The sequence below is a fragment of the Rhinopithecus roxellana genome, chromosome 9 (assembly GCF_007565055.1).
Source record: "Rhinopithecus roxellana isolate Shanxi Qingling chromosome 9, ASM756505v1, whole genome shotgun sequence".
Lineage (NCBI taxonomy): Eukaryota > Metazoa > Chordata > Mammalia > Primates > Cercopithecidae > Rhinopithecus > Rhinopithecus roxellana.
Genome location: NC_044557.1, coordinates 85,454,137 through 85,477,995, shown reverse-complemented (window position 1 = coordinate 85,477,995; position 23,859 = coordinate 85,454,137). Strand labels below are relative to the sequence as shown.

Genomic DNA, 23,859 nt, shown 5'->3' with positions numbered 1-23,859 from the left:
AACTGACCTCCTGGTATTTCATATAATTAAAATAGGCAAAGTGATATGCTTAAATCCTCTACCATGCTGAAATATTCTTAAAACACTATTACTCAAATTTTGCTCACACATGAGTCATTTATGGAAATAAAAGTGACATCACTGTCCAATACGTTATAATACACAGACTTGTTTATCGGAGAGCAAACAGGGCTAACACAGGAAGCCCTTGTAAAAAAAAGAAAGACATGAAACAACTATGTATAATGCTTCAAATTAACCAAGCTACCAACCGCAAAGCTCTTCCTCAACTACACCAAATACATGTTTAAAACTACAGTTGTCTACTGGGCTTTCTCCAAGTAAGACCGGTATCTCCAAAACACAGTATTTAATTTTATTAACAATTAGACTTGACAGCATAATCTGAATGGAACCTTTAGAAAATAAATGGCAGCCTAATTTTTGAGATTAACTGTGCTAATTCATTCCATTTGCTCAGGGTTGAGAAATGCAACAGGAATTTGTTTCCTAACTTTCAAACTCAGATATTTTAGGCATTAATGTCAAAAGGGTAGATCTAAAAAGAAAAAAAGGAGAATAAGCAGCATATTAAAATGAGGTTTTCTGAGATCATGGCAAGAAGTTCCAATGTATCTATCTACTCTTTTGGGGTAACACACCAACTTAAAAGTCCACCACTATATTAACGGGAACTTTAAAAATACCCATCTGAAGAAAACAGTCATTCATGTGGGTAACAACTATACTGAAAAATCACTTCAGCCTTGTCTTTTTTCTTTTTCTGGAAAAAGGAACATCTTTAGCTGCTCCATGTATAAGGATTCTAACTGCTGGGCCATTCTTGTGAGTCAGTAAAGCAGGAACAGTACTTTGTGATGCATCATTTCCAAGGAGCTCTATTTTGATATTTTGACCTAGCATCCTTGTTTAACACCAGAGAAACTAAAAGCTACAAGTTATTTCTTCTGTGCTGCCTTATTACTGCATTCAGATATTAAACGTATAGAATTCAAAGAAAATAGAGAATATATCTGGTTTACAGTCACTGGGATATCAATCATTCCACATCTATGGTAATGACTGAGATCAAATCTACAAGTGGAAGAATTCACTTCTTATTATATAATCATCATTAAAAGTCATTACAGCAAAAAAAAAGTTGGGGAAGCAGAATATAACACCAATGAATCAATTCTCTTTGAGACAGTTATTATTTGTAAACTATTCCTAAGTCCTACATTACAGGCAGACAATCTATATTATTCTTTTACATTTATAAGAATATCATATTAAAAAAGTTTTAATAGACTCCAAATCATACATTCTTTTATTTCTGTATTTCTCCCTCTTAATCTGTTTTCAGCGAACACTAAGAACAGTAAATTGGCATCTGTAGGCCTATAGCTCTGCTTCTGTGTAAGATGGCTTATCAAAGACCCTGTAAAAGAAAACTTGGGGATGGAAGAAAGCTGTTAACACACTTGCAACAAAAAGGACTAAGCAAGGGAGGAATCTACTCTAACAGCTAAGGCAACAGAAGCCACACAAATGGCCATTTGCAATCATTTCTCTTTTGATTCCACAGTTTAACATGCTCAACCTTGGGATGCTCTCCTCAGAAAATGAATGCAACTAAAGCTGCCTTTCCACACAACAGCCCTGGCACCCTCACTGCTTCCTTTCATATAAAGCATGTGCCTTTAGAAGTGAAGCATATGAGTTGGCTCTGCTGCAGCAGGATTTTGGGAGACAGAGCCACTCAAACTCTGCACTTCTGCTTCCCTTCCCAAGGCTGCCCTGTAACCCAAACTGCTGAAGAGTCTCTACAACCCTGCATGTAGCTCATGGCATTACTAAGCCAATGTTTTGCACTTGTCACCACAGGTACCACAGCTTCATATGGCTGAAAAGGTTCATTAAAAGCCTGTTCAGAAACCCAAGTCTCTCAGGTGACAGGTTGTAAAATGCCTTAATGAAGAAGGGTATAAAGCTGCTGCTAACACCAGTGGCAGTGACCTCCAACTGAGGGCTTTACCATGCACCAAAGCTTATGTCGGCCTAGAGCCAATTCTGGGTTTAGCCACCTATTCAGAGATCTCTCCGCAAACTAATTTGCCCCCATCTCATTGTTCTTAATCATGTTCCCTGGCTCATTTTCCTCATTACCTATAACAACCTGATATAATTTTGTTTCCTGTGAACTGTATGCCCACCTCTCCAGAATCGAACAGCCACCAGAGTGGAACCTTCATGTATCTTGCTCAACACTGTGTCCTCAGCAGCTAAAGCAGTGCCTAGCACAGAGAAGGTCCCTCAAGAAACACATGTTAAACCAAAAGAATGAATGCAGTGCAGCAATCAGTAAAGGAACACTGTACCCCTAGGAAACTAAGGCAAAGGGTTTAAACTGTGTGAGGCAGCAAAGAGGTGAATGGTAGAGCTGCAAAACATGTGACAAAATACACAAACCCATTTGGGGGAAAATGCTTGCGCTTTGGAAAGTCACTTCACCTGGCAATACTTCAGCTGTGCCCTTATGGGTAAAATAACATCATCCACCTTGTAGGGTTGTTATGAGGATTACAGGAGACACAACAGAAAGCTGAGATGTGCCCTGCACATAACAGATCATCAAGCAACAGCAGCTCTTCTTCTTGTTTTGCTTCTTCTGAAGGCTCTCTGAAAAGGACCTGGCAGTTGAGGATCTAGGATTCCCGTGTGCTGATACTCTCAGCCAATCTTTTTGGTTTGACAGCAGTTCTTCAGGGACTGTCTCATTTTATAAAATCCTCAGTAGAGATACCAACCTCTAAAATAATTGTGAAGGAGTAAAAATAAATAGGCTAATACGTATCAGGCTAGCATACATTGTGGAAAATATCATGTTGCATATATTTCAGTTAATTCATACAATCACAAGAGAAAATCTGTAAATATCGTGGTTTTTCTTTTTTTTTTTTTTTTTAGCTGTATGAATTGCATATAAAATCTTTGTGGATATATCAAAGCTGTCTGGGAATTACTTATATTTGGGGTGCAGGTGTGTGTACTACTAGGCAATGTGAACAGAGAATTCATGGAGTAAAATCAGCAATGTTGCAGGTACACGATCTGCAAAAGTTTATAACCTTCTACATATGAGTTTTCAAATTGTAATACGTGGTGTATATTTCTAAGAATTCCTTTTTTGTTGTTTTTGAAGACAGGGTCTTGCTCTGTCGCCTAGGGTGGAGTACAGTGGTGCAATCTTGACTCGCTGCAGCCTTCACCTCCTGGGCTCAAGTGATCCTCCCAAATAGCTGGGACGACAGGCACGCACCGCCATGCCTGCTCATTTTTTCTATGTTTTGTAGAGATGGGGTTTTGCCATGGTGCCCATGCTGGTCTCGAACTCCTGGGTTCAAGTGTAATCCCAGAATGCTGAGAATACAGGCAGGAGCCACTTCACCCAGCCTTCCCAAGAATTCTTGACATTGATGTGGTTGTATTTGGCTTTTCTTTCCTGGCTTTTAGGATTGTGAGATAGTATTACATTGATATAATAGGTATTTTTACATACTCAAGGGCCCTAAAAAATTGGAGTCCAGCCTGAAACTTCTGGGCCCTTCACATGTTAGTGTAACATAGTTTAAGGAAAGTAGAAAAATTACCCCCAAGGTTTAATTCAAAAAATAAGGAAAATAAGAAGAAAAAAGGAAACAGGTTCAAAGGCCTGGGCACAAATGAAGCTAGGTCTGCATTCTGTATTTAATAATGACATTGACTACTAATCATATTATTGGGAGCTTACCATATACTAGATTCTGTTGTAAATAATTACATATATTGTCATTTAATCCTCAGCAAAATTCTTTGAGGTTGTACTATGATCAATATCCCTATTTCACAGGCAAAAAACTGTAGCATACAAAAACAGGTGGGCCACATTTGGTCCATGGGCCTTACTGACCAAGAATAAGTGACTAGCCTTACAGCTCAGCTTATTCACCTGTAAAATTGGTTAAATACACTTGCCCTGGCTAATTCATAGTACTGAAAAATTCATAGGTGGGGAAAATACACAAAAATGTTTGCAGATATTTATCTAAAATTTGATGCTTACAGAGTAATCCTCACAACAACCACTTGAGACCTTTCCCAGATGAAGACCCAAGAGATAAAGCAATTTGCTTGTAATCCCTCAGCTAGTCAGTTGCTGACTGGATGGGGCAGTGGAAAAAGGGCAAGGCTGGAGCCTAAGACCTGACCACTTGCCTCTAGCAGCCTTAGAGTCCCTCTTAATCCTTTGATTATCACTTTCCTCACCTGCAAAACAGTGAGGACAATACCCAGTGATATTCTGAATGACTGCTGTGAGAATGAGAAATCAAGTCAGTAAAGTGTCATGTGCAGAAAGCTCCTGATGAATTGCAGCTGCTAATTTATTATCATGGAATCAGTCTAAAAATGAAGCTCAAATCTCTGACTTCAAATCCTGTGAAGAACATGCACTTTTAAGACCTTTTACTGAAATTGCTTAGCTCGTTACACTCGTTATCAATATCTCTATCCTATTGCAAAAATGAACATAGGCGAAATCATCAGTAAAAGCATTCTTTCATTTAATCAGGAGGAAAAAAGACCCAATTCCTTCTTTTCTTTCTTTTTCTTCTTTTTTTGAGACAGAGTCTCGCTCTGTCGCCCAGGCTGGGGTGCAGTGGCACAATCTTGGCTCACTGCAAGCTCCACCTCCTGGGTTCACGCCATTCTCCTGCCTTGGTCTCCTGAGTAGCTGGGACTACAGGCACTCGCCACCACGCCCGGCTAATTTTTTGTTTGTAGCAGAGATGGGGTTTCACCATGTTGGTCAGGCTGGTCTCGAATTCCTGACCTCAGGTGATCTGCCACCTTGGCCTCCCAAAGTGCTGGGATTACAGGCATAAGCCACCATACCCGGCCACAATTTCTTCTTAATTTTAGTTTATAAAATCTTACTCTTTCAGTATAAAGGAGTTTAGTTTCATGCAAGCAGTATATCAAGTAGATGGGAAACCTAAGACATAGTATGCGATTTTAAATTTTTAAATTTCTACCTTAAGTGCTATCTACTGTTTGAAAAACCAGTTATCATTATTGCTGTTATTTCCCTAATTCTGTTAGTTTTTGTGAGTCTTTAAAATCATTTTTCATTCTTTCCTTTCTACTATCTCATTCCCAAACTAAGAATTATCACATAGATACTATACTTGTGAAACAGAGTCTATGGACCGCTACCATTTACGGCTTTCAAGTGTTACTAATTTTGCTTTTGACATTTTTTAAGAACTCTCAGAAAAGTTTTAATAATGAAATCTAGAAAATTTACTAGGAATACATACAACTCAAAGTTATCACTAAAATGTGATTAAGAAATTGATGTTATCCTTTTCATGCCAAAGCCCTAAGCAATTTTTAAAATATCATTTTTGCATACCATTTTGTACTTGGTTCTGTTCGATCAAAAGCACATTTTGCCTTTCATTAAATACTAAACTATATTTATTTCCATAATTATCATCGCAATAACACAAATGTGAAAATAAATATTACCGTCCCCACTAATTTCATCTGCAGATCCAGGTGGCATGCAAAGAAAGGGAAGTAGGGAACAGAGGGAGGGAGACATAGGAAGGAGAAGAGGGAAGAGAGGGGAAAACACTATTAAAATGACAAGCAAACCAAAGTGTAAGAAAAATAAAAAAAATTACCCCCCAGGGTTTAATTCAAAAGATAAAGAAAGATTGTAGTGGTAGTATGTTTACTTGAATCTGAGGGCATAATGCCAAGTTTAAAGCTGCCAATGTATTACATGAAGTTACACAGCTAAAGTATTACAGAGTGTAAACTGGATTCTGCCACACTAAGCAAAGTTAATTTGACTGCCTCTTACAATTAAATTTTAAAAATGGTTTCTACCTTCCTCAAAGGGAACTTGTGTCCCCTCAGATAGAAATGCAAATAAACTAGTTATTAATCTGTATGTTTAGTTACAAGAAGGGAATAAGCCCTTAGCAAGCCCATTCCAATGAGCCAGTGAGATTTAAATATTACAAGGTAGACACAGGCCAAGCCCACTACTATAAACTGTGGGGAGTGCGGTACTTGAAGCTCTGCTGACAACAAACGTTCCCATTTAAGTTTGCACGGAAGAAATTTTGTTTTGAAGAGTTTGGAAAAATTACTATTTCAATTATTGTAAATAATCTTTGCTTTTCTAGAAAATGCTCCAAATGGTATAGCTGTCTCTACTATGCAGCAGCCCTAAGTATCTGTCCCCAAAGCATTAAAAGCAGACAACTAGGGAGTCACTATGACCATTCTCCTTCATTCAGTTGCATGCTGTATTAGGAAATCCATAATCAAAAAGTGTGATCCTGCTGACCTCTGTGGGAAAACACTCAAACAGCACAAATGAAACTGAGAAAGGACTTCTGACCCTGTCATGCATTTAAAAACCAGCAAACAGGCAAACAAAAAATCTTCTCTTCAAGAGAGTAACCCAAAGATGGTCAGACATAAAACCTTGCCCCCACCCCAACCCTGTTATTGCTTCTGAACAATGAACAGCACATACACTAATATTCGATAAAGCTACGATCTGTTCAGGATAATCTATAAGCATCAAGTTAGAGTTAGTTTCTCTGGAGTGCTCTGGTTAATAGGAGAGCCTGTGCAAATATGAGTGCAGTACCCGTAGAAGGAGGATCATGAGAACAGAAGACCAAAGGGAGAAAGCGCCTAGCTTTCTTAACTTTATGTTGGCAGTGACTGACTCCTTTATAAAGAGGCAAGAGGGGAAAGAGAAAAATAGAAACAAATTATTTCAATACAAAAGACAACTTTTGTAACATTTAAAGGCTTATCTATAAAAACAGATACAAAATTGCAATGCTTTTATTTTGACCATTGGCATGCCTTATTTCTTACTATGATTGACTTGAGTTTTAAAAAACATACTAATAACTTAAAATTTAATTTCCTGTAGATTAGCACTTGATACAGAAACAAGACTTAAGACTCTCCCAGCTCTATAGAGCCAGCCAATTGAACATTCAGATATTTTTCCAAATGACAACATTTAAAGGAAAAAACAAAGACCAATAAATAATTCAAGACTTTTGTGAACACATTCAACCATAAAGAAAAAAAAGCAGAAAAATAGCAGTTCTTCATTTGTGAAACAGTTTTATGAATAACTTTCCCCAAATCATTATCAAAGACACTCACAGCTCTTGAGTTATATACTTTACATAAATTACCTTAACATAAAAACCAGTGACGAGGATCTTTGAAAACATAAGTTGCAAAACCTCTACTAGCAATATTGATCCATTTGCTCACTCATTTACGTACTCCAAGCTCATTTTAGAGTCAAAAAGCTGGATCAGTAAGACACATCTCAGCTCTCCAGAAGCATATAGCAAAATGAGAAAACAAGCAGCAAAATGAGAAAACAAGGTAATGGCAATAGTGGACAAGTGTGAAAGTGAAGTCAAAGCCAGGGATGCAGGGATGTAGCCCTTTAAGATGTAGCAGTCATTAACATATGACAGACACAGGTAACATCAACATTTAACTGCATACTCACAGGGTATCATAAAGAAAGATCAGAAGTATGGACCCAAGAACAAGGGTCAGGACTGTTTGCCCACCAAGATGGTAACAATCTTATTGACATTGTCAACATATTAGGAACAGAAATGAGAACAGAAATGTACACTTCAGTAGTATTTTTCAAACGGCATGCTTTGATCCTATTAACATTTACCGTTTGTTTGTTTGTGTCGCCCAGGCTGGAGTACAGTGGCCGGATCTCAGCTCATTGCAAGCTCCACCTCCCGGGTTTACGCCATTCTCCTGCCTCAGCCTCCCGAGTAGCTGGGACTACAGGCGCCCGCCACCTCGCCCGGCTAGTTTTTTGGATTTGTTAGTAGAGACGGAGTTTCACCGTGTTAGCCAGGATGGTCTCGATCTCCTGACCTTGTGATCTGCCCGTCTCGGCCTCCCAAAGTGCTGGGATTACTGGCTTGAGCCACCGCGCCCGGCCTGTTTGTTTGTTTTTGAGAAGAAGTCTCCCTCTTGTCTCCCAAGCTGGAGTGGAATGGCGCAATCTCAGCTCACTGCAATCTCCGCCTCCGGGTTCAAGGGATCCACCTGCCTCAGCCTCCCGAGTAGCTGGGATTACAGGCACCTGCCATCACGCCCAGCTAATTTTTGTATTTTTTTTTTTTTTTAAATAGAGTCAGGGTTTCACCATGTTGGCCGGGCTGGATTCAAACTCCTGACCTCAGGTGATCTGCCCACCTTGGCCTCCCAAAGTATTGTGATTACAGGCATGAGCCACTGCACCCGGCCAATCCCATTAACATTTACTGACAATTTCATCTTATTGCTTGATTTGAAAAGCTACCTTTACACACACTAAATTTCTGGAGTTTGTATATGATGGCCCTAGAGTAAAGTATAAACTAGTCTCTCAGTTAAGAAGATGGGCCTGCCAGCCTGTGTAACATAGCAAGATCCTGTCTTGCACCCGTAGCCCCAGCTATTGAGGAGGCTGAGTTGGCAGGATTGCTGGAACTAGGAGGTAGAGCCTGGACCACAGAAGCAGAGCCTCTGAACTCTAGCCTGGCGACAGAGGGAGACCTTGTCTTGCCAAGATGGGCCTGACAACTGGATGCACTGTTTGATGCGGGATGGGATTTTGGACTGGAGGCTGGGAAAGGGAAAGATCAGGAAGCAATAGTGATACGGGACATTATTGGGATGAAATAATTTGGACTGTGGATAAGAGCATTTCTTCAGTATTAAATTTCCTGATTTTGATAATTATACTCTGATCATATAAGATGACATCTTTGGTCTTAAACACACACTGAAATGTTTATAAGGGGCACCATGTCTGTAACTTGCTTTCACATGATTCAAGGAAAAAAACTAACAACAACAAAAAACCCTATAGAGTGATAAAGCAAGTGAGCCAAAATATAGACACAGTGGACTGGAGGAAAGAACGTAAGAGACATCACGTTACTGTTCTTACAACCATTCTCCAAGCGTAAAGTTACAGAAAAATAAAAGATACATGGAACACTAGCTGTGGAGCCAGACAGTTCGGATTCAAATACTGGCTCAATTACTCATTCTGACCTTGGATACATTGCTCAACTTCTGTTCCTTGGTTCTCTCATTTGTAAAATGGGGTCATAACGGAAGCTACCTCCAATAAGGAGGTTGGGAAAGGATTCCATGGGATTCTCTGGGCACCTGGAACAGAGCAACCACTCCACAAGTGCCAGCTCTTCTTACTTTTCTACTGTTCATTTCTAAATTGGACTGAATATTCTTTATACTAACTGAAAAAGTGAATTTTCTAAAAAAGTACAACTCTTTTTGAGTAATACCAAGAATATTACCACACATCATAAAAACAAAAAGGATTAGGACTTTTACTGTATTCAAGATAATCCCTTTAATTATTGAATACCTGCCATAAACGAGGCATACCATGTAGGTGCTGGACTTAGAGCAGTGAACAAAACAGACACCCAAACTTTCAAATTATTGAGCTTACGTTCTAGTAAGGGAGAAGGAAGATAAAATAAGTAAATTATATGGGATGTCAACATGTAAGTGCTAGGGAAAAACCAGCAGAAGAAGGAGTATTTTCAGGTGGGGCTATCATTTTAAATACGGTGATTATGGAGGAAGTCATCTGCAAAGACTTCAGGAGGAGAGGGAAAGGACCATGCACACATCAGGGGAGGCCAGTGCAGCAGACACAGGCCTTGGCTCTGCAGGTCAGTGTGAGCACATGCTGAGGAGCAGCAGGGAGGTCAGGTGAGGAGGATGAAGAGTTGGGAATGGGAAGGGGGAGGTGGCACTGGGACACACGCAGTTAGGTATCAGAGTGTCTAAGACCTCTTAGCTCATGGTAAGGGCACTGGCTTTTATTCTGAATGATGTCAAGAGTCATTCAGAATATTAATATTTCCTTTTATAGGAAAAGAGAGAGTTCCTACATTGTTTCACAAATTCTAGGAATGTGAAGATAATGGGTAAGGCCACTAGTCAAGAAAAAATGCCTTTCAACAATTGCTCTGGGCCTGGGTGCAGGATAGGGGTGAGGAGGGCATGACTGAAGCCCTGTACTCCTGCCTCTCTGGGCCTGATAAATTTTGCAGACCTCACATACCTCAGGCTGCTCTGAGCAACTTTTCCTTTCTCACCAGTCCAACTTTCTCACCAGTCCAACAGTGATTACGCTGGTTCATATTTACCTCAGTCTCAACTAGCTTATTGCAATCCTACCTATTCCCTTTTAGAAGGCTCCCAGGAAGCCTCTGAAAAATGACAGACGATGTCACTCTTCTCATTCTCTGTTCTCTTTTGTACTGAGTTACTTGCTCTCTTTGGCTTTTGGGGTACAGGGATTACTCCATACTGTGAGGGAGAACTTGACCTTTGTATGTGTGGCAACGTGTGACCAATTGGCAAGTCACCAGCAAAAGTTGCAGTTTTGGAGTGGCTAACAGTGGTCACAGTGAATGGTTATAACTGCAGAGGGCTACTTATTTCTCTACACATTTAGATAAGAAAAGCAAAATTTGAACACCTGGAGGCTAAGGAAACACCACCAAGGGGTAAGACTCCTATGGCAGCTGGCAGAATGGGCTGATTGGTGTTGGGTCACCCATCGGCATCACAGGAATGTCCCTGCAGCATGGAACACTGTGGAACATTATGTAGCCTGGTCCTAATGTCAGAGGCATCTGAACCAGAGCAACTCCATCTTGAATAAGGGCTCGGTAAAATAAGACTGAGACCTCCCGGGCTGCGTTCTCAGGAGGTCAGGAATTCTAAGTTACAGGATGAGACAGGAGGTTGATAGAAGATAAAAGTCATAATAAAGACCTTGCTGATAAAATAGCTTGTGGTAAAGATGCTGGCCAAAACCCACCAAAACTAAGATGGTGACAAAAGTGACCTCTGGTCATCCTCACTGCTTACGATATGCTAATTATAATGCATTAGCATGCTAAAAAAGACACTCCTACCAGTGCCATGACAGTTTACAAATGCCATGGCAAGGTCAGCAAGTTACTCTGTATGGTCTAAAAAGGGAAGGAACCCTCAGTTTTGGGAACTGCCCACCTCTTTCCCAGAAACCTCATGAATAATCCACTCCATGTTTAGCATATAATCAAGAAGTAACTATAAGTATCCTTAGTCCAGCAGCCCACACTGCTGCTCTGCCTACGGAGTAGCCATTCTTTTATTCCTTTGCTTTCTTAATAAACTTGCTTTCATTTTACCCTATGGATTTGCCTCAAATTCTTTCTTGAGCCAGATGCAAGAACCCTCTCTTGGGGTCTGGATAGGAACCCCTTTCAGTTAACACCATGGTATTTCCCTCTTTTGGGTGAACCAGGATTCAATGTAAAAGTGGAAACCAGGCATGGTGGCTCATGCCTGTAACCCCAGCACTTGGGGAGGCAGAGGTGGGCAGATCACCTGAGCTCTGGAGTTGGAGACCAGCCTGGGAAACACGGCAAAATACTGTCTTTACAAACAATACAAAAGCTAGTCAAGCGTGGTGGTGCGTGCTTGTAGTTCGCAGCTACTTAGGAGGGTGAGGTGTGAGGTATGTTTGACCCTGGGATATGGAGGTTGCAGTGAGCCAAAACCACGCCACTGCGCTCCAGTGTGGACAAGACCCTGCCTTTAAAAAAAAAAAAAAAGTGGGGTCCTTGATTTTTTTTTAAGACAGGGTTTTGCTATGTTGCCCATGCTAGTCTCTAACTCCTGGGCTTAAGGAATCTGCCTGCCTCAGCCTCCCAAAGTGCTGGGATTATAGCCACCATACCAGACCCTTGATTTTTACGCTGGGCCTTCCAGTTATGCCTGCTTTTCAAATGTTTAAATATTAGGCCTTGAAAACTGCAAAAGCTTTATTTGCCCAATTCATTAAAGGGCTCCAACTTGAAGTCAGTAATCTAATTAAAAACAAGCTAAGTTGAAAAGAACACCTATCAAAATAAATCAGTCTCCAAAACACAACTTTCTGACATTTAGCTGCCTATTTTGAAATCCTCTGTCAAAGAAATTTACACCTATAAAGGAAATTACCGTTTTTAAGGGCATCTTCCCTACTGCACCTAAACCATAAAAGGCATCTTCCCCACTGCACCTAAACCATAAAACATTATCTTCATGTTCCTGGAATCTGTGATATAAAGAACAATGGACAATCAATAGTTTATTATTATTATCATTGAGAGTCTTGCTGTGTCCATCCAGGCTGGAGTGCAGTAGCTATAACCTCTGCCTTCCAGGTTCAAGCAAATCTTGTGCCTAAGTCTCCTGAGTACCTGAGATTACAGGCATTCGCCACCACACCCGACTAATTTTTGTATTTTTAACAGAGACAGGTTTCACCATGTTGGCCAGGCTGGTCTGGAACCTCTGACCTCAGGTGATCCGCCTGCCTTGGCCTCCCAAAGAGCTGGCATTACAGGTGTAAGCCACCACGCCTAGCCAATACTTATATTATTTTAATGCAAATTCTTGGTAAACAATTTAAGAACTGTCTCTTCTTTTTTCCTTTACAAATCCACTTGTAATTGCCACTAATCAGAGTACATATACAGGGCAACTTCAATCTATGACTCGGTCTTCTAAATATATTCCCAGTGTAAACCTTAAAGGAAAAAGCTTATGCAAAATTAATATAAGTACAGAGTTTATTTCTAGGAGCAATTTGGATTTGTCAATAGATTGGATACAGGAGAAGAAAACAGAGAAGTGCATCAAGAATAACCCCAAGGATGATCTGATCAGCCAGAAGGAAAGTAGTGCCATTTAGTGAGTGGAGAAGGGGAGAGAAGCAGGCTTGGTGTGAATATCAGTTCATTTCGAGTATATTAACTCTGAAATGCTTATGAAACACCAGATTCCACATGGTGAGAACGTAGTGGCCACAGGGGTCTGGAGTTCAAGAAAGAAGTCAGAAAAGCTAAGATAACAATCTGAGAGTCACCAGCATAATTAAGTCATGAAGCACAACGAGATGCCCAAGGGGGTGACCGTGGCTGACACAAAGTGTCAGAAGAACTGAGTCCTGGGATCCTCAGGCGTGAAGTGTTGAATAACAAGGAGTGAGGCAGGAAGAATATGGTATTCTGGAAGCAAAAGCAGGGCAATTTCAATAAGGAGCAACACTGAATCACAATAACTCACATAAAGAATTATTCTATCATAAGGGGACCAGTGATGTCAGAAGAGGGCTACTAAGGTGGGGAAACCACAGTGGGTGATGTGCAAATGAAACTAGAGCTAACCTGATTAAGCCTGCCAAACTTAACCTGCCTTGTTTGCTGTATGAGGCCATTATTGTATTGCTATCAATAAATACTGGAAACTGGGTAATTTATAAAGAAAAAAGGTTTTCATTGGCTCACAGTTCTGCCAGCTTTATGTAAAGCATGGTGCTGACATCTTTTCAGTTTCTGGGGAGGCCTCAGGAAGCTTACAATCATGGCAGAAGGTGAAGAGGGAGCAGGCACATCACACAGCAAAAGCAAGAGCAAGGGGTGGGGAAGAGCCACATACTTTAAAGGACCAGTTCTAATGTGAACTCAGAACCAGAGATCACGCATCACCAAAGGAATGGCCCAAGCCATTCATAAGGGATCTGCCTCATGATTCAAGCACCAACCACCAGGCCCCACCTCCAAAACTGGGGATTACACTTCAACATGAGATTTGGGTAGGGATAAATATCCAAATGATATCAGTTGCTTTTAGTTGCTTAGATTTACAAACTCCCACTAGCAAGTCAAACAGCCAGACAATCCATAACTAAACTCCCACTAGCTTCCTGTAGGTCACTGCAGTAATGGGTGCTTTTAGTTGTTTTTCAGAAAGTAGAGGGCAGCTCTTGCCCAGCTCAAACAGCTTGAGGCCACCGATCCTTCAAACGGGCTTATGCCAATGCAGGAGAGATGACCATATGACATCAGAGCTGCAAACTCTTCCCTCAGATCATGGTAATGCTACCATTTTCTGAACATGCATTCTATGAAGAGTCAGGAAGCCTATGTGTGTGCAGATCACTTATTAACTCACTTTTCCTTATACCCAATCACTTTTTCCCATGCCTTCAACTGCCCTGCTCCTTTATCCCATAAATATCCCTAAAACTTCATCTTGGGGAGGCATATTTGACATTTGTTCTCTCATCTCCTCACATGGCAGCCTTGGGAATAAGATCTTTTCTCTTTGGCAAAACCTGTTGCCACAATGATTGGCTTGCTGCACATAGGGAAAAAATCTAACAGTAGTAGAGCAGGGAACATTCCTGACCAGGTAACAAGTGATAGAAGGTAGACTGGCAACAAGTTAGACTTAATTGGGCTGGGCGTGGTGGCTCATGCCTGTAATCCCAGCACTTTGGGAGGTTGAGGCACACAGACCACTTGAGGACAGGAGTTTGAGACCAGCTAACATGGAGAAATACTGTCTCTACCAAAAATACAAAAATTAACCAAGTGTCTGTAGTTCTAGCTACTCAGGAGGCTAAGGCACAAGAATTGCTTGAACCTAGGAAGCGGAGATTGCAGTAAGCCAAGATCGCACCACTGCACTCCAGCCTGGGTGACAGAGAGAGGTTCTGTCTCCAAAAAAAAAAAAAAAAAAAAAAAAAAAAAAGTAGGAGATCTAATTGGGTGAGGACAAGTCATCTATTGTATCTATTGTGAGACCAAGGCAGGCAGCACTTATGGCTGGCAAATGCTGGAGGTTTAAGGAAAGGTTCAAAGTGGCTGTGAGACAGAACTGAAAGTAAGACCAAAACAATGTGATTGTGCTATTCACTTTAAGGTTCAGTTGTGCTACAGTAGACATGGGACAGAACGAGCTGGCTTTATTGGCAGTGTTTCTGCCAAGTGAGTTAAAAACAAACAAAACAGTAGGGCAGAGATGATGAGGACGTATGCCAGGGAAGGATACAATTATCAATCAGGGGTTTTAGGCTTGTTAAGAAACCAGAGAAGACACAAAAGTGTGATGTAGACAGCAGAATGGGGATGGGATCAAGGAACAAGCTAGAAAAATTGGAGGTAGTGGTCAGAGAGGGCTTTCTTAAAATTGAAATTATAGGAAAGTTACAGTTGTAGATAAAGTGTAGGCCCTACAGCAACGAGAATAGCAGACAGCACCATTGGAAGAATGGAGAGAAGAGGTGCTGGGGCTGGACACAGTGGGTCACACCTGTAATCCCAACACTTCGGGAGGCCAAGGAGGGGAGATCACCTGAGGTCAGGAGTTTGAGACCAGCTTGGCCAACACTGTGAAACACTGTCTCTACTAAAAATACAAAAAATTAGCTGAGTGTGGTGGCGCACACCTGCAATCCCAGCTACTCGGGAGGCTGAGGCAGGAGAATCGCTTGAAACCGGGAGGCGGAGGTTGCAGTGAGCCAAGATTACGCCACTGCACTCCAGCCTGGGCAACGGAGTGAGACTTCATCTCAAAAAAAAAAAAAAAAAAGACGTGCTGGAAGAACTGCCTACCATGATTTCTGAAATCCTCCCAAACTACGATGGGGGATGCTGGAGAAGTAACAGTGAACTGGGTGCTCAGAACTTTGAGGATCATAGGATAGCCTTGTTCTGATATGTGAGATTCAAAGTTGGAGTTTTTGAGGGAGAAGTGTCTGAAAGGGGCAATGAAAAGGGATACTTGCCTCATCTCCAGTGCTAGTGCTACCATGGTTCTCAGACATCATCAGCAGGGCTATAGAGGCACCAAGGGGTATCAGTGACCTCCAGAGTTTTAGTTAGAGGAAGGTGACAAAGAGGAATATATAGAGAAGTCCCAGAAGACACAGGTGTAGTGTTTTAGAAGTTGGGGGAAACCAAGCAATGAAGACAAAACAGGGGGTATGCAGAGGGTATGCGAGCAACAACGGAGTCTGGGGCTTCTGGAGGAACAGGTATGAATGGGATAAAGAGCACAATGAGAATAGTTCAACTGGATCAGCATTTTCCTTTTTATTTCTAGTTACATAAGTAAGGCGATATTTTCCTTTGACCATACCTCTCAATTCTGTTCTTCTCCTTGGGCATGAGGGTGTGGTGCTGACAAAGCTGCACACTACCTGAGCTCTGTGTTCCAGGAAACAGGTTTCCCAGTAATCATCCAACCTGGGGTGGTCATGGGGGAACCTCCTATCCCAACACGCAAAAAACACACAAATTCATACTGACATTTTAAAAAGAAAATCTCAAAGAATGACATCTGACTAGCAAGGGAAAATTTATTACTTTAAAAACTGGTAAATAAAGGAAAAGAAAAAGGCAGTTTTCCTGTCTTCCCAGAAGAAGCCTGTTACCGAGGGTAATGAAGCAGCTGGTGAGGGAAAGCTGTCTCTAGAAGTATTCCAGCTAAACAAAAGGGAGAAGAAATGGCAGGATTCACAGGGTGCCATTTTGTGGCCTCTGATGAAATCTAAGCATTAATGTCAATAGCTGCTAAAAGTATTAGGTGAAATGCTCATGGGGACGTTCCCATGTATGGATCAGAGAATGATGGGACCTAAACCCATTGATTAGTCTTCACATCACAAAGAACAACCAGATGTACATCACCTACGAAGTTTTCTTGGCGGGGGGGTGGGGGAGCGGGGCGGGGCAGAAATCAAGCCCAAACTGGATCAAACTTCTCTAGATTCTAACAAGCAGCTTATGGGAAATAAAGGGGCCAGAAAAGAATAGGTTAAACAAAACAGCATCATAGAGATGTAATCAGCCTAATCCAGAATGAGAATAGGAAAGCAGACACAATTTCTTCAACAGATTAATTGCAACGAGTTAACAAACAATCAACAAGGTCTAGCTGACACATACAGGAGATGCTGCAAGCAAATTCACAAAGTACTTCTTGTCTGACTCTTGTTTAGACGAAACCACACATGAAAATGGGACAATAAGGGACATTTGAACACTGGATAGCTGATAATGTTTTGTAAAAAAAAAGTCTCATCTTTTAGGAATAGTTATAGGTGAAATATGCCTTAGATTTGCTTTAGAATAACCAGCAGGGATTATGTGTGTATGTAAGTGGATGGAGGCAGAGGTGAAATAAAATTGGCCAGAAGATTTTAGTTGCTGAATCTGGGTGATGATGATATGAAAAATCATGATACAATTCTATTCTCTCTTTTCTGTATATGTTTGAAATTTTCCATAAAAAGTTTTAAAAACTCAAAATTCAAAAGCACAGTAGGCACTTAATATTTGTTCATTTCCATGGTCTCCTCTTTGTAAAGGCATCAAAAATATTTTGTCTTGACTCATGCTTTTTGATTTTAATCCACAATTATTGTATAGCTATAAGCTACAAGCCGGGTGGGGGAAGACTTGAGGTCAAACTCTAGAATTTATATTTTAAACTTTTAAGCATTCCATTTAAAATTATTTTCTTCAAAGAAAAAAAAACTGGGCCTTTTGATGTTAGCAATATTTATTTTATATTTGGTAAGATGATGATACTTGGGCTTCCTGTGTTTTAATAACACATTTTTTAAAAAAGACTGAGAAGCTTAATTATTGTTAATAAGTTTCGCCAGAGGATCAAGATGGTTCATGAGCCAAGTATACCCAACACTGCCAACTGTGAAGCATTTATTTTATAAAGACAAAAATACATTTTTGTTTATAATACTCTCATATATTTCTTTCCCCTTTATAGCGTGGAGGCTGCTTGTGAGAAGATGGGAATAATCTCTTCTGGAAACAAAATTTTAAGACTGAGCTGGATTTCTGTGGGCTGGAACAAGTTTATAAAAACAAAAATCCACTTTTAATTTTTGTTGTACTCATTATTGCTCAGCTTTTCATTTAACCTTTTTAAAAATTTGAAAGTGCCTCAGGCTACTCCTTGCCAGGGAGGTCTGTGAGTTTCTGTCTGCACTGTCTGCACTGACTGCAGCTGAGACGAGAAGTTCAACTCAAGGGTGAAGGAGTGGTTCTGGGTCCTTTTTCAAGATACTACTTAACAACATACGATGTTGGTATTTCAAAACCTACATGACTTCCAAGTATTCTTCTCAACTGTTTTAGAACCCATAGAAGAAAGGGTATGACTAAGAAGAACACTCAAATCTCAGTAGTGGCATAGGGAGTTCAAATGATGTAATGGCGGGAGGGAGGGCTATAGGAAAGAAGGTAGCACAGCTGGGCTATTTTGATTATTCACTTCCTTATTCATGCACAACACGATCAGCCAGTCTGTCTGTATGAAGTCAGTGACAACTGTACACTTCTCAATGGTTTGGAGTCTCTCCTAATATCAGACTGACTACAAAACACTATTCATGACTGTTGAAACTAGAATAATTTCCAGTGAGCCAGGTACTAGGAATATGTCAATAACATTCAACACCTATTACTTTGTGCACATAAAAATTATTAGTAGAATTAATTTGATTACATTATGTCACAAATCATATAATTCACAAAAATGAATTTATCTTTTAAAATTTAGTTGTTTTTTTGGGGGGAGGGGGGCAGGGTCTCTCTTTGTCACCCAGGATGGAGTACAGTGGAGTGATCTCAGCTCAATGCAATCTCCAAATCCCAGGGTCAAGGGATCCTCCTACCTCAGTCTTCTGAGTAGCTGGGACTATGGGCACACGCCACCAGGCCTGGCTACATTTCTTGTAGAGACAGGGTTTCACCATGTTGCCCAGGCTGGTCTCAAACTCTTGGGCTCAAGCAATCTGCCTGCCTTGGCCTCCCAAAGTGCTAGGACTACAGGCGTGAGGCACTGTGCCTGGCCTAAATTTAGTTTTATTTTTCAATTTTTTCAGTGTCTCTTGGATTTGGTAGGGAAAAAAAATGAACTACTTATGTAACAGGTGACAGTGCTCTAAAATTAGGGTAAGGTTTTTTTTTCTTTCCCCTTTTAATTCCTAAAGGCTAGCATTTAAATCAAGCTTTCACCAACAGACAGAGGCTACCTTGGTAACCCACAGCATTATCAAAATTGAAACTAGAGCGTAAAACTAGACAGAAGAACCTTTTTCAAACTTGAATACAGGGCACATTTCTGAATTTTAATGAAAGAGTTGGAACTGAGTCAGTACTATCCTATTCCTAATAAATGGGGGGGAAAAGAACCTTAATGGAATCATGCTCAAACTCTTCCAAAGTATTATTCCCTTCCACACATTTGTATCATCAAGCTTTAGAAATGAGTCAACACAGGCTAGGTGCGGGGGCTCCCAGCTGTAATTTCAGCATTTTCAGAGGCAGAGGCAGGCGGATCGCTTGAGCCCAGGAGTTTGAGACCAGCCCGGGCAACATAGGGACACCCTGTCTCTACAAAAAAAAATATAAAAATTCACCAGGCATGGTGGTGCACACCTGTAGTCCCAGCTACTTGGGAAACCAAGGCAGGAGGAATGCTTGAGCCCGGGAGGCTGAGGCTGCAGTGAGCTGAGATCAAGCCACTGCATTCCAGCCTAGGTGACAGAGGGAGACCGTGTCTCCAAAAGAAAAAAGAAAAAAAAAAAAGAAATAAATGAGTCAATATGGTCTAATGTAAAGAGAACAAACCTTGTAGTCCAAGATCAAGATTTCCAGCAGGCTATTACTTACTAGCTGTGTGAACTTGGCCAAACCACTTCAGCTCTGAGTGTCTTAATTTCATGTGTAAGGTGAAAATATTACGAAGACTCTCATGAGGTTTAAACAAAATGACACTTGTGGACGGGCCAGGCATGATCTCTAAGCCACATTCATATGTAAATAATCACCTGTATTTATAAGTGACATAGTCAAGAATAGGTAACAAACCTAGTGTATCAGAGACCACACAGAAAGAGATAAAATGCAGTATTATAGACGATACCACCTTATATTTTATAGAACTTTACAGTTTACAAACCACCTTTGCATATACAAGTGAGTTGTTTTAGAATCTGTAATGAAGCAGCTTAATACAAAATACAAATAACATTTATTTCATTAGATGTTTTAATAGTTCAGAATAATTTCCAGTCACTAACCTGGAAAACCTAAAAGTAATCTTAAATAAAGGAAATTATGCTGCATGATAAACAACTGAACCAAAATAATCTGTTAGAAAATTAAAAATTTATTTAAATTGCAACAAATACTGAAAAAGTATCACAAAGGGCCAGGCGTGGTGGCTCAAGACTATAATTTTAATTCTAGCACTTTGGGAGGCTGAGGTGGGTGGATCACCAGAGGTCAAGAGTTCAAGACCAGCCTGGCCAACATGGTAAAACCCCATCTCTACTAAAAATACAAAAACTAGCTGGGCATGGTGGTGCACAACTGTAGTCCCAGCTACTTGAGAGGCTGAGGCAGAATAATTGCTTGAATGTGGGAGGCGCAGGTTGCAGTGAGCCGAGATCACGCCACTGCATTCCAGCCTGGGCGACAGAGTGGGGGAAAAAAAAAAGTATCACAAAGTAGTATAATTGTCCTTTAGCATGAAGGGTTTAGAGACAATCAAATCAAGCATTTGAAAAAGATCACCACATTGGTTTATATGACAGAGATACAAATGAGAAAACTTGTATTATCTCCAGTCTCACATGTGTAATCCAAATATGTAACAAGAGCCACGTGCATAATGCAATGGTACTATCATGTGTTATCTTGTACTTCTGGTCATAATTAAGGTTTTACTGCTTGATCAAGGGCTTGGTTATTTTAGAAAAGAAAAGAAAAAAAAAAACCCAAACACAATAATCAACCAAACAAAACCCCCAAGTTTATACCTTCAAAATATTTAAAATATAGCTTTACTCACTGATTTGGAACTACCTGATTTCTAGGGTAATTTTAACCCACACTACCACTGTTTAAGCACCCCCTCCCCGTAGATGCCACATCTCCTCTTTCAGCATACTTTATGAAAGACTGCAGCACTTGAATTTCAGATATGTTCTAAGTTGTACCTGAGCTCCACAATAAGCATAAGTTTCTTTATAACTTAATAATTAGGCTAAAAAAAGACCTCTTTAGGTTCTCAGAAGAATACAGGCAGGAAAACATGTTGTTCTGTTAGATATTCTTGTAAATCTCTGTTAATCTTACACTTATTTTTATAGAGAAATACTGTGTGAATTTCAAAGATACACTGTTCATATATTCAACATCAACTGTCACTGCAATCTTACTGAAGGTGATCCAATAACTACCTTTATTTTGCAACGAATAATGAAAAAGTACCTGGTATCTTCTCTCTGGAATGTAAGGATATTACTTTATTTGCCATCAAGAGAGATCCATTAAGAGCTGCAAACTGTCCTAAAGTTATCTAAACCCTCACTTTTTCTGTTGGTTATCCTCTCCTCCCTTGCCCAACATCTCCTAGGAAAGAATCTAGAACCACTTACAATGATTCCTAGGAAAAAATCTACAACAATTTACAGTGACAAGCTTACAGGTAACCCCTTGAGAGCCCGAGTGACACTGATTGCTCCAAATATTCCTGCCTTTCTGCTGTCTGTTCCCACTATCCAGAATGGATTCCTCTAAGTCCCAGCATACCTCCATACCTTATGGAGTTCATGGATTTATTTAAAAACAATTACAAAACTAATATCCCAGACAATAAAGAGATAAACAGAACATGTCTTTACATGCAATGGGTTCATGATTTTATGGACAAGATGGTTTCTAAAACACAATGACATCGATTTTAGGACTATGCATGAGAAAGAAACGTACAGTGCTCTATAGAGCTCTGAAGAGGAAGAGTCCAGATCTTCTTAAAAGTAGTCAGGAAAGGTTTCTATGAGGTACTGACATGTGAACCCAGACTTGGGTCAGGTAAGAAGTCTTTGGTTGTGAAGAAAAATGGGAGAGCCAGACAAATCCCACAAAGACTCTCCATCTTCATCGATACTTGGGAGTGTAACAGTAGTTCATCAGTACAGGGGAGTAAACTCTCAAACTGCTCATGACGGGCAGTAGAGCCTAGAGGGGAATAATGACCTGAGTTCCAATCCTAGTGCCATCATTTTCAAGCTGTGTGACACTGAACAAGTTTGCTTACCTTTCCGAATTTAATTCTTCGTATCTGTGAAATGGAGAGACAATAAAGACCTTGCAAGGCCACTGTGGGATTAAATAATATTTAGCATTTATGAGGGGCTTTACAATCCCACAAGAGTTAATACATGTACAGGTTTATTGTCATACAGACCACAATTTTAAATAGCTTTCCTGTTGCTCTCAATTTACGTGCTTTATTTTAATTTACTACCTATGGTTTGACTCTTTCACAAGAACATAAACTCCATAAAGGGAGGGACGTGGCTTTGTTTTCTAGTAGACTCCAGTATCTAGAATTCTGTGCTTGGCATGCTGCAGGCACTCAAGAACTACCTGATGGCTGGATTAATGTAAAAGTGAGGTCTCATCAATCCCTTATGGCTTGTTAGGGGTTAAATGAGTATCGTATGACAGAAAAACAAGTAATTGCAGCTGGCATATAGTTGATTGCAGCCTCATCCTACTATCCTAGACACTGAACAGGCTCACTGTGGAGAAGCACATGCAGAATTTCACAAGGATCCAGGAGAAGTAGGGCCTCTACCATGGTGTATCAGCACTACATCCCACATAGTACAGTGTTTCCAGGTTGGCAGGTAAGAAATAACCCTGGGATTTAGTAATATTACTGTTTTTCTAGGTACTGGCTTAACAAACATGTCCCTAGAAATGTCAATTACCAGCTTTGGGGCTAAGTGCAATGCACTGGTTCCTGGCCAGCTAGGCTGGTCAGTTTTTAGGTTTTATAGTTTTTGTGGAAGATAGAAACATAACACACCATTGAATGTCAGGATGATGGAAGGAAAGAAGGAAGGGAGAAAGGAAGGGAGGGAGGGCCGGAATGCAAGAAAAGAAATATGCCACACTTGTTTGTCTGATTCCACGTAAGTGAGCAAGTAGTAGGCAGAATGACTAAGGACAAACAAGACTCTGAACAATTAATGCTATGTCATTAAATATCCACTGGACACCAATCATTCTTTGCTTGGATTTTAAATCACCTAAGTGACAGTCATATATCGAAGTATTACTAACTCTGAAAGTGAACATATTTTTACATGTAATGATGAAAAGAGCAAGTCTGGATGGAATAGCTCAAGCAGAACAACAGAGATAAGGAGGCTGAGAGAGGCACAGCCACCAACTTTTTTTGGCTAAAAAACGATGTAGATGAGGCGGCGAGGGAGGACTGGAAAGGTGGGTGGTGGGCAGATAATGAAAGGTCTTGGAGGGCTAAGCTGAGGAGCCCAAACTTCATCTGATGGATACTAAATTATTACTAAAAGTTTCTGACCAGAGAACTGCCTATTTAAATCAACATGGTAGCAATTTAAGAACTAACATGAGAAGGTACTGAAGTATGAACTCCTAGTTAAGGAATACCTAGGAAGAAACAATGACAGCAGGATCACAAGTAATTCAGGTGGGTGTTAAAGCCAGACATTAGAATTTGAATAATGACTCCAGATTTTAGCAACTGTGTAACCTTGGGCAAATTATCTAACTTCTCTGGGACATAGTCTCCTCAGCTATACAATAAGAAAAACTATCTTATAGGTTTGTTGTAAGGACTAAATGAGATGATACATATACAAGAACACAGAACATAAACCTGAGGCTGGAACACAGTATCTACAAAAGTACTCATAAAATGCCAGCTAACTTTATTCTTAACGGGGTTCTGAAATAGGATGCAAACACTGAGATCATAAAGTGGGGGTTGGCTGGAAGAAGTAAAATCCAA

At 40.4% G+C, this 23,859-nt stretch overlaps 1 protein-coding gene across 15 annotated transcripts in view; it reads right to left on the bottom strand.

Annotated features, from left to right (window-relative positions):
• PTK2 (protein tyrosine kinase 2) overlaps positions 1-23,859 on the bottom strand; it is a 357,696-nt gene that overhangs the window by 115,362 nt on the left and 218,475 nt on the right. For 6 of the 15 annotated variants that reach the window (XM_030937412.1, XM_030937408.1, XM_030937413.1 and 3 more), the window contains one exon: positions 5,572-5,589. The exons of the other annotated variants lie outside the window; for them this stretch is intronic. In XM_030937412.1, the coding sequence (XP_030793272.1) occupies positions 5,572-5,589 (18 nt within the window). The remainder of the gene's footprint in view (positions 1-5,571; positions 5,590-23,859) is intronic. 15 annotated transcript variants of the gene reach the window in all.